Raw genomic sequence first — 17,015 nt, forward strand, 5'->3', positions numbered from 1 at the left:
ACACCTGCTTGACCGGGCAAGGACATTTCCACACAAATACTTAAAGGTCCCATGACATTAATTTTTTTTTATTTTTTTACTTTATCATTAATATGAGTTCCCCTAGCCTTTATATGGTCCCCAAGTTTGTAGAAATTTAAATCAGTGTAAATCGAGATTCTGCTATCTTTCTCTGCCTTTGAGAAAATGGAAGCTCAAACGGGCTGATTTTGAATCTCCTCCATGTGACGTTATAAGGAGAAACGTTACCTCCTCTTTCTCTGCTTTGCCCGCCCAAATATTTACATATAATTCAGTCACAATGTCAGCACAGGCGTTACAAACAGACTTTGATATGATGATATGGATTCGACAGCACCGCCACAAACAGTGAGTAACAGTGTTCATTAATGCCTGATCTGTGATTTCTAATGTGTAGCTTATTATTCAAGTTCACGCAGACTTACTTTCTAAATCGTTTAATATGGTTTATGCATCAGTGAATCAAGCCAGTGACTAAATGGTCAACTTCACATTGTTTCTCTTAGTAGCATGAAACAAATTTTTTTATTTAAATTGTGATTTAACTACAGAAAGTGATCAAAGAACGCTCCATTTATTTTTTCGGAGCGGTCACAAATCGCGAGTATATCTGGACACTTGCCTAAACTGCCGTTACAATGAATGACGTTGTTAGGCTGCACAACAAAGCTCTTAATGTATTCATGTGGTGTATTCATGTGTTTGCTGTTAGTTGTGGTGAAAGCATTTTGTGAGAGAAAAAGTGTTGCAATAATGACGAGATCACAGCATTCACGCGATAAACAGAGTCTGTTTACTCAGTGCTCATCACTGCAGCTTTTCATGTGATGTGAAAAGATAAAAAAAATAATTATATAATCAACACTTCCATGATTTGTTAATCTCGACAGCTGTAATAGTGTGTGTATGTGTGTGTGTGTGTATATATATATATATATATATATATATATATATATAAGAGGGGTTCCGCATGTAATACACATTCCGTATGCAAAGATGTCAGCCAATCACAACAGTCGTTGTTTACTCGGAGTCTCACAGCAGACACGCCCCTTCAAACAGAGCAATCAAGCCAGAGGGCTAATATCAGGATATAAAAATGTTTAAATGTAAAAATCATACTAACAATATAAGTACACCTAAGGAAACATAAAAAAAAAAAAAAAAAACATTTAAAAAAAGGAAATAATCCATGTCATGGGACCTTTAAGGAAGGAAGACTTTAGCCTCTCATCTACACATACACTAAGCCCTGGCTGAATCTTCACCGCAAACGCACAGACTATTTCTGTTTATGTCAGTGTTTCCTGGCATTTTCTTGCTTCAGACTTTAGCTGATGGTTCATCTTTGCCAGGACCAAGACTGTAAAGGAGCAACTAAAATATTTTGAATCACAGGCTACTGGAACAAAAATGGGATAAAAGGGGATAAAAATACAAATTAATTTTCCCTAACTATCTGAAATGTTTCTTCTTGATGAGATCAAATGCAGAGCAAAAACCACAGTAGCCTCAAATGTTTATTATAACAGTTCCACAAGATATCACAATGTTTTGATCTGTCCTCAGATTTGCCAAGATTAAAAAGATTGATGTCAGGAATAAGAATTAATACTTGCAAAAACATTTTGACTATTCATTTTATTACTTAACATGAAAATTAATGTGCAAAATAAAATTAATGTAGGAATAAAAAAATGGCTGAAAGATTACTGACATACCTTGACAGTCACACTGCTAAATGTTACTTTAAATTTGATATAGTACCTGAGACAGATATTTGTTGATTTGAATAAATAAACCCCATTACCCCTCACCCAACAAGCAAGCCAGGAGGCAGAAGTACCCCAAAACTGCAAATAACATCCAGCCATAATCAGACCTCAAGTTACAAATCAGCAAGATAAGACTGTTATACAAACCAAATAAATTTAGACCGTTTCACTCACTATGAAACAGACATACAAACTCTTTTTCATACTATGCATTATATATGAAAAATGCATAAACATGTATTCAAACTTACAATATCAAGGCTTCCATTTTATATTGTGGTGCCTTTGTTTTACCTCTACACAGTGTTAGGGGTAATGCATTACAAGTAACATGAGTTTCCCCTAGAAAGTACAATCCCTGATTGTCTCACTCACCTCCTGAGGGTGTGATACCTTCATGCTTTAAAAGATCACTGTCTAAGAATACAGCAGAGATACTTCTTCATGGAAAGATTCTTCTTCTTGAAGGATTAGAAGTCAGTGAAGATGATGCTGAGCTAGAAGTCTTCAAAGGACCCCTACGTTTGCACCAGGCAGCAGCCTTGTCTTTTCATTCATCAAACCTAGGTTCTCTCTTGTCAACAAAACTTCGGTAAAGCTGAACTGCAGCCTTAACAAATTGCATCAGAACTTTCTGTAGCAAATTAGCTCAAAAGGAAAATGAATATAAATATCAATTACAAGTATGTATATCAGCTGTCATAAATATAACAATCAACTAATTTATTAATTAATTGAACATTCAGTGTAATTTCAAATCAACTATAAAAATGCAAATTTTTTGCCCACAGAAAGTACATTTCTTATAGCATTAATGCATTAGACCGTGTAGCAAGATCAGGAATAATTTCAGTGACTCTGCAAGATGTGGGAGAACCAGAAACTCATGCGATTTGTGCACAAAATTGTGCACATAACTAGTCTAACACACACATACACACGCTCATGAATATATACGGGAGAAAGGGGAATAAAAGTGAATGAATGAAACCCTCTAGAACTACTAGAGAATGCAGCTATGAAAAATTAGTTAGTTTACCACCTAAGTCTACAGCTTATATTAAATCTATGTTTATTTAGTTAGATGGTTTGATGGTGAAGCTGAGGTTCTGATCAAATTCTTCCGAGTCGAAGAGTGTTGAAGATGTTATTCTGACTCGGTGGTGGTTTGGGTGAGTTCTCTACCACATGAAATGTTGCAACATGGCTTGTTGCAACTTTTTGTGGGGTCTCGGTTGGACTGGATGTCCAAGGAGGGTCATAACAGCAGTAACAACACAAAATTAGAGAGAAAAGAAAGTGAAGGATACAGAGAGGCGAGGCCTTTTAACTTCTAGCAAGGTCACACCTTCAGGGAGGCAGTGAACCAGTGGTAACTTAAACTTTCAGAAGGAAAGATCACAACTCTTTATCTTTGAGCATGGTATCTCGAGTGTAACTGTATTGGGTGTTTATGCAAAAGCTTTTGAAGATTCTTATAATACTCATATTTTGAATAGATATCAACATATAATATACATTGAGGAAAATATTTATTTGATCCCCTGCTGATTTTGTAATTTTGCCCACTTAAAAAAAGGAAGGGTAAGTAATTTGCTATGGTATGTTCATTTTAATGGATAGAGACAGAATATCAACCAAAAAATCCTTACCAAAAAAAACAAAAAAAAAAAACATTATATACAGGGTTAGAAGTGATTGGCTTATATTAGAAGGTTAGAAATTGATGAAGTATTTGATCCCGAAGTATTTGAGCAGGAATTCTGTCTCCCACAGATTGGTTATGAGCCCATTTGGAACACAGATTAGTCCTGTCACTTTAAGAAGTTACTCCTAATGCCAGCTCGTTATTTGTATAAAAACACCTGTGCACACAATCTGTATATTCCATTCCAACCTCTCCCCTGTACTGTAAAATATTGGACGAGAACCTCCTTCCCTCGGCCAGAACACTGAAGATGGGTCATGGATGGATCTTCCAGCGTGACAACGACCCGAAACATGCAGCCAAGGCAACAAAGCAGTGGCTCAAAAAGAAGCACATTAAGCTCATGGAGTGGTCTAGTCAGTCTCTAGACCACAATTCTATATAAAATCTGTGGAGGGAGCTGAAACTTAGAGTTGCCAAACATCAGACAAGAAACCTTAGGGATTTAGGTTGGATCTGTAAAGAGGAGTGGATCAAAATCCCTCCTGAGATGTGTGCAAACCTGGTGACCAAATACAAAAAAAAAAAAAAACAAAAAAAAAGAAGATTAAAAAAACTTTTCACTCATTGAAATGCAAATCAATTTCTAACATATAATATATATATATATATATATATATATATATATATATATATATATATATATATATATATATATATATATATATATATATATATATATATATTCTTTTTTTCTGGATTTTTGGGTTGGTATTGTGTCTCTATGTTAATATATATATATATATATATATATATATATATATATATATATATATATATATATATATATATATAAATATCTGTGCTTATATATATATATATATATATATATATATATATGTATATATACATTCATACATATAATCACAGACACTTTTTACAGGACAGGAGTTTTGAAGAATGATGAAAATTTCTTCTGACAATAATTGAAACTTAATTTAAATTTTTAGGTAATTCAAAATAACAAATTCTTTTAAAAGCCACTTGAAAGTTTCATGAAAAACTACAGGCACTGGACGGAAATGGACATAAATTAGACATCTCAAACAGATGGTGCTTCTATTCTGCTCGAGAGAAGGAACGATGTCACAGTGTGGCATTCCCACCCGCTGGCTCATTGTGCCAAACACCCCCCACATTCATCTCTTCTAGCTCTGGCGTCCAATCAATTTCTTCATTTCGATCTAGGTGGTAACATCACATAATGATTCCTTGATTTAAACACTGCCATTGTCAGAGTGATTCCTGTAGCTTAGAGAAAAGCATCTTTACTAACTCTCAATAGGGAGAACTGATTTAATGGAGTCTGCTGCATTCAAATTGGTCTGGAGGAAAAATATGAATTCATAACTAAAAATCAATAAAGGCTGTGGATTTTAATAGAAAAATGTACTATTTACGGTGAACTTAGTGAATAACATCAACTTTGACTTTGAAGAACAGACAGAACCTTTGCAACAACACTAACAAGTGGTACCGTTTAATTTGGCATTATAAATTTGAATAATGTAACATGCATTTATTTTGTAAAGCTGCTTTGAAATGATGCATGATTTCCTTTTCAAAACTAGTTAAATAGCCAAATAAACATAACATGACACACACACACACACACTGTTCAATACATGCACACACTACTCCTCTATAGACCTATAGCTCTGTACTGCCTGTGTATTTTGATGCATTGCCATTAACATAAACATTCAAGTAATTAAAAAGTAATTACACTGTTGGCCTTGCCCTGCCAACTTTGCAAAAAGATTATTTTGACCAACCCATACTCAAATGCTTTTTTGCTTGCTTATTTATTTATAAATTTTTGTTTAAACAATGCTACACCTCAGCCTGACTACATCAGACTTCGTACTTCCGCTCAATTTCTGTTCGCTTCTTTTCTCAGTCTGAGATAGCGAACTATCTCCCAGTTTTCCTCCTGCTCCAAAACAGCCGGCTAAGCAACGAACAGAGGGTGAGCTGAGAGCCATGACGTAGACGCTAAGCGCCAAATTTAGGATAGTGGTTTAGGTTAGGGAAATCGAAAACCGACACAGAGACACGGGATGCTAATTGCTCTGTTGTGGAGAATATTTCTGGCATTTTCCAACTGAAGCCCAAACAAGAAAAGTGTTTGTTTCACAAAACGTTACACTTATCAACTGTTGCTGAAGATTAGCGAGAAACTGGTGGGGCCAAAGTCCGCCAAGGCGATAATTGTGATTGTGAACTGGCATGTTCACCCGACTATAAACAGCCCTACTTTCAACATACTCAAGAGCCAATGCAACATACAGCGATATGGCTCAAATAACAGATTTACTGGAGAGCTGCCACAGAGATACAGTACCGCCTTTAGGGTTTCTATCATTTGCTCAGATTAGCTGAAGTATCTTTGGTGCACTGACTTGACAACGTAATTATCAAACTGACATTTCCAACCATGTCAGCCAATGCTGCTTGGCTGCCTGAAATTCATAAGTCTAAAGGGACAATACACTAATTGAAGTTAACTTGAATTTGTTTGTTGTTATTTTCACAATGCATGTTATATCAAAGAAGCTTTGTAAACAATAGTGCCTTCCAACTCCTAGTGAGTCAAAAGCAACAAGAGACCAAAAAAATAAATAAAATAGAGCTAAGACTCAAGGGGCTGACTGTAATTTGTATAAGTAGTGTTTTGTTTTAGGCCCAATCCCAATTCTATTTTATACCCCTTCCCCTACCCCTCCACCTACCCCTTCCCCTTGTCCCTTAAAACAGAGTGTCAAGGGGTAGGGGAGAAGATATTCCCCTAAGGATTGGGACACCACTACCATGACGTCACACGTCATCAGCGTTCGCCGTCTAGCTCTTACAATACACACATATACTGGTGTGCATTAGAGCCTTTAATTATTGTTCTGTATTAATGAGCTGCTTACTGACACACACACACACACACACACATCGGAAATCACGCAGCTCACACATCCAGGAGAAAATAAACTTTTCAATCGCTGTTTTTAAGTAAACTCACTCTAAAAAGATAAACAAACAGATGTGAATACACGCAACCTCCATCTCTCTCTCTCTCTCTCTCTCTCTCTCTCTCTCTCTCGCAATATTTGAGAAAATGGTTTAGTGATTTCTAACTATTGGGCCGATTAGTCTACGGCAGTGATCAGACATATGCTGTGGCACGGTCTGTAATGATATGACTTTAGCAAATATTAGTGATTTTTTGCAAACATTTATTTGAGTAACATGACCGTTAATATGAACTCACAATTTAGTATAACATAAAACCAATGATTACTTTTCATTAAAATCTTTATTTATGCCAAAAAAGCTTACATTTATGTAGCTTTTTGTTTGCTGTAGCAGCCATGTGGCCGAGATAATTCATACCCCTTCGTCTGAAGTGTGGTCCCAAAAAAATCTTAGTTTGAAGGGCTATCTGGCCCTTCCCCTTCCCCCTACCCCTCCAACCAAAAGCAAAATCGAGACGTGAACGCTACACCCCTTCACGTGAACGCTAGAAACGGAGAGGTAGGGGAAAGGGGAAGGGCTAAGGGGCAGAATTGGGATTGGCCTTAATTAGTGCAACTCATTTATTGTAAATAAAATATGTAATTCAGACGCCAAACTAAATATATGCCTACTTTGTGTCAAACCTGTTTTTCTTTAGAACTAAAATAAATTAAAAAGTAATTTCATTTCGAATGTAATAAGCAGAAACATACCATAATGATCAAAGAAATATGTTGTATTGAGTAGGGGAAATTAGACCATAAAAAATCATTAATTAACCTTGATGAGTATTTAGAACGTTCAATTTATTTTGAGTTAAAATGTTGTGACATGTCAGGAATGATTAAGTCTTAACACTGATTTATTCAAAATCACCATAAAACTGTTATAGTATACCCTTTTACCTTAACTATTGTAAGAGAGATAAAAAATGGGAGTGCAAGAGGCATGATTATTGAAACGGAACTAAGTTCAATCATCTCCTTTATCCTCTTATCTTCTATCCTTTCTGTGTCAATTCTCAGCTGATCTTGCAAATGGAAATGCATTGTGCATACCGGTAACCAAACATCTGAGCTTTTCACAGATCTCCAAGAGCATCTGTACGCTCTACTGAATTTAGAGAATAGGCACAGAGCTCGTCAGTTGCAAAGGTCTTTTCTCGATGCTCCTCACAAAATGACCTCAACAGCGGGTAATTATGATGCTCCAGTGGAGAGCTAATGTAATGATCAACCTGATCCATTTCAGCTCTATTTTATCATTGCACCACCATAGACACCGCATCCAATTCCTATTATTATTCTTATCAACATTCTTCAAGGACAAAGAGGATAATGCCAATACTGCTTTCACTCAGGTGAATTATGATTAAAGCACTATTTGTTTGCAGCTTCAGGTTTGCAAGTTGAATTTATCTGAGAATACATGGGAACATTAAAGTTGTGGAAAGACATTAATCCTAGATACAAAAAACAATCCAATATCAAGATCTCATAATACTTTTCATATATACTGCACAACACAAAAACATTAATTCACAGAGGAACTGTTGGCAATTCCACAAACAGAAAAAAACCTCTCCAAAACACCTAAACCAACTACAGCAGAATATCAGATTTCACATCATGACTAATTCTGGATAAACATTCAATGACAATGAGTTTGGTTACTCAATAACTCCACATTCTTACCTTCTGACGGATCTCCTCCTCCATCTTGACCGGTGAGCCCAGTTCAGCAACCTGTTTGACCCCTTCACTGGCATAACCTCCATACTCCCACAATATATAGTTCTTCGAATGGGAAGCTCCAATGAGGGCTGACCAGTGATTGGCTCTCCCTGTGAATATAATTAAGCTCCAATTTATAAGAATAATTCATGATCAAATTACTTAATACATTACTAAGTGAACAATTTGGATGTTTTGCATGACATCATTATATCCATTAATGTTTAAACCGTAATATCTAGCTTCTGTTAAATGTCCTATATGCATACACTAGAGAGAGATTTTCCAGCAGATGATGAAGATATAGGCGAACGTGGCGACAAACGCAGAAGCTCAGAGAAAAGTGAAAAACAATACACCACTAATGAGTTAAACGGATAAAATTAGGATTTGCTATGAAAAAACTCCCAACTTTTTTAGTGTATTTTTTATTTTTTTCCCCACATGCAGAGTCCTCCATTGCTTAAAATAACAAACCATTGGCTTCAATATGCCAATGCAAAATGTAGTGGGAATTATATTGCCATTATTGCTTATATGTTGGGGTGTGATTTTTCAATGTACACAGTCAGAACAGTTTTATTTATATTACACTATTTACACATTTATGAGCATGTAACCCATGCTCTGTCCCATACCATTTGTCAATAAAACACAATATATAAAAGGCAGATACAACTACAGTCATAATTTATTCAAAAATGATTAATATCCCAAGTCTTCCAATGCAAAACGACTATTTGTGAGAAGAATAGATGTGAATTTCCGTCTCCATCCGTAAAGCTCATCATGTGTTCTGCAGTCTGTGCACAAAAAAAAAAAAAAAAAAAAAAACACTGTCAGAAGAATCCTTACAATCAGCCTTGGTCTCATGAACGATTTTGTCATGCTATGGGAGTATCTTTTTAAATTAAATTTGAGTGCGTTAACGGAGCAGCGGGATAATTTTAAGCAATGAAAATCATATGCTAACTTCTTTGCATAAATATATAATATGTCTTCAAAAGTCTTGGGATTCAACATAATTTGGTTACAATGCTTTTATACCGTTTTATTATTATTATTATTATTTTTATTTTATGGACAGTATTGCAATAAATATCTATGACTGAACTTATATTTGCATGTTACGTGTTTTACATTGTTCAGAAGTGGATAGTTTTTATGGAAGGGGTGGGTTTAGGTGCTCCAATGAAAGTATCCATTTATGTAAAATTATTTATAATTTCACAAATGCATGCAAACCAACAAAGGACACTGCATATTGAAAATTGACGCTAAATGGGTCCTGACCAAGCATTAATATGTGACGAGTTGGGAGTGAAAACGTGTTACATATTCTCCACGGAGCTTACGCTATTCCTATGTTCTATGTCATCCACTGGATCACCACTCTATAAGACAGTGAATAATGTTGTAATTATGTATTTGTTTTTTACACAAATGCATTGTTTTCACATGGCATTTAATAACCTTCTGGAGCCACGTGGAATATTATTTGTAATTCCATCTTTTTGATAAATAATTGTTTTAAATAAACCATTTTAAATTAAAAGCGATAGCATTCAAGTGGAAAGAGATCATAACATTAGCCAATCACCAAAAGAATCAGTTAGGTTCAGACGCTCTGTGTGTCAGTCTGCTTGACGCTGAATCACACATGCGCAGTTATCATCATAGATATATATCAGTTATTATCAGCTACTCAGTTTTCGAATCGGACCCATCCGACAGAAACACTTCTTGGTTCAGTGTACTAGTGATGCAAATACCGATGCAACCGGTTCTTGACTTGAGAACGAGAACTGCTCCGGCAGTGGACGTGTACGTTAGTTATCTGACTCTGCTGATTATCCACACAAATATTCCCCGGTCTTTATTTAAGACCAGCCTTTATGTGTCCGTGTTGACCAAGCCCCCTGCCACTATCTATATATATATATATATCCATTTTGATTCATTTGAGTAAAAATGTGTTTTCTTTACCAAGAATGTGGCAAGATGAAAACCACAATTTTCTTTTTCAAACATTAGCATAACACATAGCATATTTAGGTTATATTAACATTAAAAATTAAAATCCAGGTTTTGATTTTCAAAGATTAATTATAAGTATTAATTATTATTTTTCCCAAAATGCAGTAAGTCCATGATACTTTTTTTTTTAATGCAATAAACCCATTAAATCAATATGAAAGTTATTTTTCATATTGAAAATGATGAAAATACACAACATAGTAAGTTGATCAACATATGACAGCCTCTGAACTTGGTCAATACTAATCTTATATACAGGCACTGGACTAAAAATACAGGTCAATAAATTAGAATGTTGTGGAAAAGTGAATTTATTCAGTAATTCAACTCAGACTGTGAAACTTGGGTATTAAATAAATTCAATGCAGACAGACTGACGTAGTTTCAGTCTTTGGTCGTTTTTAATTGTGATGATTTTGGCTCATATATATATATGCAGATAAAATCACCCACAAACCAAATGTTTGTATAAACAATATATATAATACTGTGCTATGGTAATCATAAAAGTACAGATCTAGCATTTTTCATAACACTATAATCATGAAAAGAATTAACTCTGCTTATCTGACAGTCAGAAAATGTCCCTCTATTGTGCAGGAGCAGTGTGAAGCTTTAGTAGCTCTTTGTGTCCCTTGTACAACTATTTCATGATGCCTTCCACAAATGTCACATAAATGGTTTCCACCTCCCACAAAATGGGGTTCTCCCACAGGGGCCGGCAAAAAAACTCTGAAATAGCTCTATCCAGGGCTTTTTTGAGTATGTGTCCTCAATTTGTCCCTGTATCCCAGTCCTTAAATAACAAGTTCAACCTTACCACAAATAAATTATGCACTTCATATATTATTAATAGTGTATTAGATTATGGAGCTACATTATGCAGGATAAATGACAGATAGTTCTTCTCAGAATACTGAAAGTAGTTCCACAAATGACACATCATATCTATAAAAAAGTTATGATATTACTTCACTTCTCTTTCAGCTTTATAATGTCCTGCTCTAACAATAAAGTCACCTTGTAGGAAAATCTCTACCCTGAGGTATTAAGTTCCAGATCTCTCAGTCTGGGCCTTTAAAGCCCCCAATCTAATTTCTACTCACCAATTTAAGCTATTCCACAGGCATGACAGTGTTCACACTGGCTCTGTGAAGAACTGCCTACCACATCCTCTCTGTGCCACTAATCCGTTCAATCCGTCAGACCTGTATCAAATCTCACTGATGCGCTCTGATGTTCCAATGCTTATTTTTATATGTCCTGCCAAACACAGTATCTCTCTATTTCTCATCTATATCTGCTTCAAAAAATATGTTGATGTATTTACCTGAACAAAAAAAAAAAAAAAAAAAACATTGAAAAAATGTCCTTGATTGACAAGATAGTTGTTTTGAAATGAAGCTTTATAAAATTGATAAGTGTAAACAGTGACATTCACACACTCTCAATTGAGAACTGTTTTGTTTTTAGCAAAATTCATATGGATTAGTATGATTTCAATCATACATTTTATACAGTCTTATTTGGTCTGGTTGGCAGTTAGATTTAGTGGTTATTAGCTTATTGGATATGTCTATACTGGCATACTGTTTATAAGCACTTTTAAAGCACATATTTATGTTATTCTGAATGACCATATTTTAGATCCCATAATCCTATCCCATTCTTATTTGAACAACTACCTTACTGTTCATAAGCAGCAAATTAGGAGTTTATCGAAGCACGAGTCATAAATGATAGTAGTTTATAATTAGTTAACAATGATAATTGGTCCCCAAACTAAAGTTTGACCAATTCACCCAGATTGGCCAAAACTTTTAAATGGTTAAAGTTCCCTGTCAAGGGAACTTCGAACTGCGTCCTCTGAAGGGACACTATGGGGAACACCTCGTCGTGACCCGTGTCTGAAGCATACTTTGAAAAACGCCAATGTGTTGGCCGGCGACAGCCTCTGACGTCGCTACCGGCGCGACTATAAATACGCGCCCGTAGGACCCGTCACTTATCTTCTTCGTCTTCATTGACTGTTTTGTTTGAAGCGTGCATCTGAGAAACGACCAGAATGGTAAGAGCGATCTATTATGGTTATCATGGCATCCACTAGCAAGGCGTTTAAACAGTGTGTGCATCCATGTCAGCGTTATTTGACACCTGATGACACACACAGTCTTTGCGTCTCTTGTTTGGGCAAAGAGCACGCGCGCGATGTCCTTGAGGGGGCAATCTGCGCGCACTGCGAGCGTTTTTCTGTGGAAAAGCTCCGCTCTCGTTTGTCATCTGGATCTCGCGGCTCAGGACCCGCCGTTGCCGAGGCACGGAGGAGAATGAGCTCGTGGGGATCGCAGGTGGATCTCGCTGAGGAGTTTAGAGAGGGACTTTCCTCTCACACTCTCCGGCGGCAAACGAGAGCGAACTTCGAGAGGAAGATGCGTTGTCATTAACCCTTTCTGACACTGAAGTTAGTGCTCTGTTGGGTTCTAACCAGAAAGAGCAGGAGATATTTGAGAGTGGTGAAGAAGCTGAGGCTGAGCCGCTCATTTCTCCTGCTCTGCGTAAGGGGAGCTGTTAGAGGTTATGGATCGCGCCGCGGCAAAAAAAAAAAAAATATTTTTTTAAATAAAATAAAAATAAATAAACTTGCCATGGAAGTGTGCCAGAAAGGTAACGTCGCGAGGTAGACTCGATGAGTGTTATTTTTCTGACCATAGCCCGCAGCCCAGGTGAGCCTTCCATTCTTGCCTGACTTACATGCAGAAGTTGAAAAGAAATGGAAGAGGCCGTTTTCTCTTGCATCCATCGGTTTCAGCATACGAGTTATGCTGATATCGATGGCATGCACGAGGACGGCTATGAGAGGATGCCCCCTGTAGAAGAGATGCTGGCTTGCTATCTCTCAGTGGGGGAACATCCTCTCTAAAATCTCCCTCTTTGCCATCTAAGCCCTTCCAGGATACATCCCGCTTAAATGGTAAATCATACGCAGTAGCAGAGCCCGAACAACAAAGGGGTCCTGGCCCATCTCGATCTGAGGATCGAAGACGGGCGCAGAAGGCTAGTGTCGCGGCTCGTGCTCCTCCCCCGCCTGAGGGCAGGGGCAAGAGGAATCGTGGGTCACGAAGAGGTAAGCAGGGTCTGAAGGATGTGATTCAGACGGGGCAGTGTTCTCGTCTGGATCAGAACGATACCTAGGAGTTTGTCACTTCCTTTTGGATGTTTTTAAATTCTGTTTCATTTCTCCCCTGCCTAATTCCCCTGTAGCCACCAGCGCTCCACCTGATCGTGGTTAGGTGGAAAGTTTCTCACATAACAGTCTCCTATCCTGGACCTATTATGTTTTTGGTTGGTCCTATTTTCATAGTGACCTCCTTACTGACGGTCCGGACCAAAAGGGGACGCCCCGTAAAGCGGGACTCCAGTACAGGAGGGTGGGTGAGTATGTAACCCTTTCTGCTTATGGGTGTTATGTTGCTGGTGGTTATGTCTTCTAACAGACTCTGTGAGTTTCCTTTTACAGTGCTCAGTTCCAGCTTTGTGCTCTGGCCACGATCACACGCTTTCGGCAGGCGGCCGTGCCGCGTGGGTTCGCCCCCCCAGGGCGCGACACCCACCGCGGAGCGAGTTCCACGTGCGGGAAGCAAGCGCTCTGCGGTTGCTCGTCCCACACCCCTCCCGAGGAGCCTGGCTGATCGTCAGAACTGGCATAGCACTGCAGGGAATATCATGGATATCCGGCCAGGTCACCCTGAGGGGCCGCCTGGCCGCTTGGCGCATCCGGGGAGGTGGTAGTTACGGAGTCCTTCTGTATGTACTGCCTCAGGTGATGCTCCCCTCGCTTGAGGGTTGGAGCTCGCCTCTCCCGTGCGATCCAGCGCCTCTGCGATGCTTAGGAACCTTTCTGTACACACGCTAAGCCTGTGTACTGTCTCAAAACCACATGGTGGTCAGTGTGCACGTGAACACTTTGCGCACTGTCTCAAATCCACGTAAGTGGTAAGTGTGCACGCAAGGCTCTGCGCACTTTCTAAAATCCTATACAGTAAGGGTTACGCGCCCTGCTTCGTTCCCTTTCTTAAGATGATTAGCCCCGAGGTTTCTTGGGCTTCATTCAACCAGTGTGTATTTGTTATACACCCCAAGCATCGCTTCCCTCAACATGAGGGGCTGTGTGGACTCCCGCATATTGTGGTCTTTTCAGATAGTAGGCTTCACCAGGCCTCTCTGATGGTGAGCTCCCACATACTGTGGTTGTCAGGTAGTAGGCCTCACCAGGCCTCCCTGGAGATTTAGCTCCCACATGCTGTGCGTTTCCACTAAAAAAAAAAAAAAAAAAAAAAGCTCCCACGGTTTGTGGTTGTCAGGTAGTAGGCCTCACCAGGCCTCCCTGGAGTCGAGTTCCATATTAACTTCCACTGAGGTGGTTATCAGGTAACCGGTAGTAGGCCTCTCTAGGCCTCTCTGTTGGTGAACTCCCACATATTGTGGTTATCAGATAGTAGGCTTCACAGGTCTCTCTGAAGGTGAGCTCCCACATACAGTGGTTGTCAGGTAACTTTTTTCTGTACACACGCTAAGCCTGTGCACTTTCTCAAAACCACATGGTGGTCAGTGTGCACGTGAACACTTTGCGCACTGTCTCAAATCCACGTAAGTGGTAAGTGTGCACGCAAGGCTCTGCGCACTTTCTAAAATCCTGTACGGTAAGGGTTACGCGCTCCGCTTCGTTCCCTTTCTTAAGATGATTAGCCCCGGGGTTCCTTGGGCTTCATCCAACCAGTGTGTATTTGTTATACACCTCAAGCACCGCCCCTTAACATGGGGGGCTGTGTGGGCAATTCTCGCGGTAGTTTAGCAGCGCTCCCCTTTTCTAAAAGGGTCGCCTATGAGCATGCTGCTCGGAGCTCGGAGTCCTCCTCTCATGGGAGACTGAATTCTCGTCTTTTTCATCAGAGCGCTCCAGTACTACATACTGTTTTGAGACGCACTGTGAGAGCAGACATCCTGCTGAGGCAGGGGCTGAGGCTCGGGGAATGGCGCCTTCGCACCAAGGTGTTGAAGTAGAGTTAGAGAGATTGGCCAGACCTGGGTGGATCGGTTTTGCGGCTCAAGAGAGCGTCGCACTATCCCCTCTGGCTTCCTCTGACTCATCCAGCTCCATTGGGGCTGGACGCCATGGTACAGGCGTGGCCGAGGCTTCATCTGTATGTTCCGTCCTCCAATTGCTCTGCTCCCGGGCCATTCCATCTACGAGCTGCTCTTATCAGAGTGCCACGAGAGCCCCTCCTTTGTGACAGGCAAGACTTGGTAATAAACAGTGCTAAGTTCTTAGCCGTATCCCTTTAAAGGAATCTTTCGTGATTCCAAGCCTTCAGCTCTACCCCGGGCCGAGGCCCTTCAGGTAAGTTGGGTATGTAGCTTAGGCCTTTGGCCATAAGGGATAATGTCATGGACAGCCGTCGAACCGTCCCAGGGGCGACTCCCGGTGAAATGGTAGAGTTGGTACTTAGTGTTTGCCATGATTCTGGCCTGCACTCCCCTCAGCATGGCGGCGTGGGTATACTGTTCCCCATAGTGTCCCTTCAGAGGACGCAGTTCGAAGTTCCCTTGACAGGGAACGTCTCAGTTTACGAATGTAACCATGGTTCCCTGAGAGGGAACGAGACACTGCGTCCTCTAGCTCCCTGCCATGCTTCGGACGCAAGCTTCACGAAGAAGATAAGTGACGGGTCCTACGGGCGCGTATTTATAGTCGCGCCGGTAGCGACGTCAGAGGCTGTCGCCGGCCAACACATTGGCGTTTTTCAAAGTATGCTTCAGACACGGGTCACGACGAGGTGTTCCCCATAGTGTCCCTTCAGAGGACGCAGTGTCTCGTTCCCTCTCAGGGAACCATGGTTACATTCGTAACCTGAGACGTTTTTTCATGAGATCTAAAAAACTTTACAAAATATCAGCATGAAACAGAAACAGCAGATGATCTGAACGAGACGCTAATTCACTGGAGACAGGTGGCGCTTAAAGTGTTTCCTTGGTTACCGCTGTAAACATAGAAGCACTGCACTTATTAACTTTCATGTGATTTACACAGAGGCAAGATAAAAAAAAAAAAAAAAAACATAACATCTAAATTTTTAAAGACAGTACGTTCCCCTCAGACATACATTCATATAAACTCCTACCCCTAATTGAATCACAATTTGTTTAACATCTCAACCGAATTGAATCATCACATATTTGAATCGATTTTCAACCGACTCGCGGTTAATCGTTACAAAAACCTAACCAAGGAATGTCACACTGTGTGATTAGTAATAAATGAACTGTTCTAGTAGTAAATTAATTTCTTATTATGCTGTCCTCGATAACTCTGTTTGGTGTTTTTATTGCTTTCTTTGTATTGGTGTCGGACTGAAATGGTGGCGAACACTTTGGCCTATGTCATCAGAGGATTTCCTAAGATGAAGAAAATGTCCAGAGGTCTGTATTTATATGTTATTAACAAATCTGTTACTAAGATTGCTGTGTGGTAATTGTAGTAATGAGCTAGCACTGTTAACGTTTAAAGCTGGAGTAGGTAACCATTTTTTTAAAATATATTTTTTACATATTTGTTAAACCTGTCATTATGTCCTGACAGTAGAATAAGAGACAGATAATCTGTGAAAAAATCAAGCTCCTCTGGCTCCTCCCAGTGGTCCTATTTTTTTTTTATATATTTTTTACATATTTGTTAAA

General features: G+C 39.2%; 1 protein-coding gene across 1 annotated transcript in view; it reads right to left on the minus strand.

Moving 5' to 3' along the window:
* The window catches only part of LOC113118547 (spondin-1-like), a 199,962-nt gene that overhangs the window by 124,305 nt on the left and 58,642 nt on the right, over positions 1 to 17,015 (minus strand). Inside the window, exon 6 of the mRNA XM_026287803.1 lies at positions 8,205 to 8,353. Within this exon, the coding sequence (XP_026143588.1) occupies positions 8,205 to 8,353 (149 nt within the window). The remainder of the gene's footprint in view (positions 1 to 8,204; positions 8,354 to 17,015) is intronic.

This window comes from Carassius auratus, chromosome 18 (genome assembly GCF_003368295.1).
Source record: "Carassius auratus strain Wakin chromosome 18, ASM336829v1, whole genome shotgun sequence".
In the NCBI taxonomy this organism is placed as follows: Eukaryota; Metazoa; Chordata; class Actinopteri; order Cypriniformes; family Cyprinidae; genus Carassius; species Carassius auratus.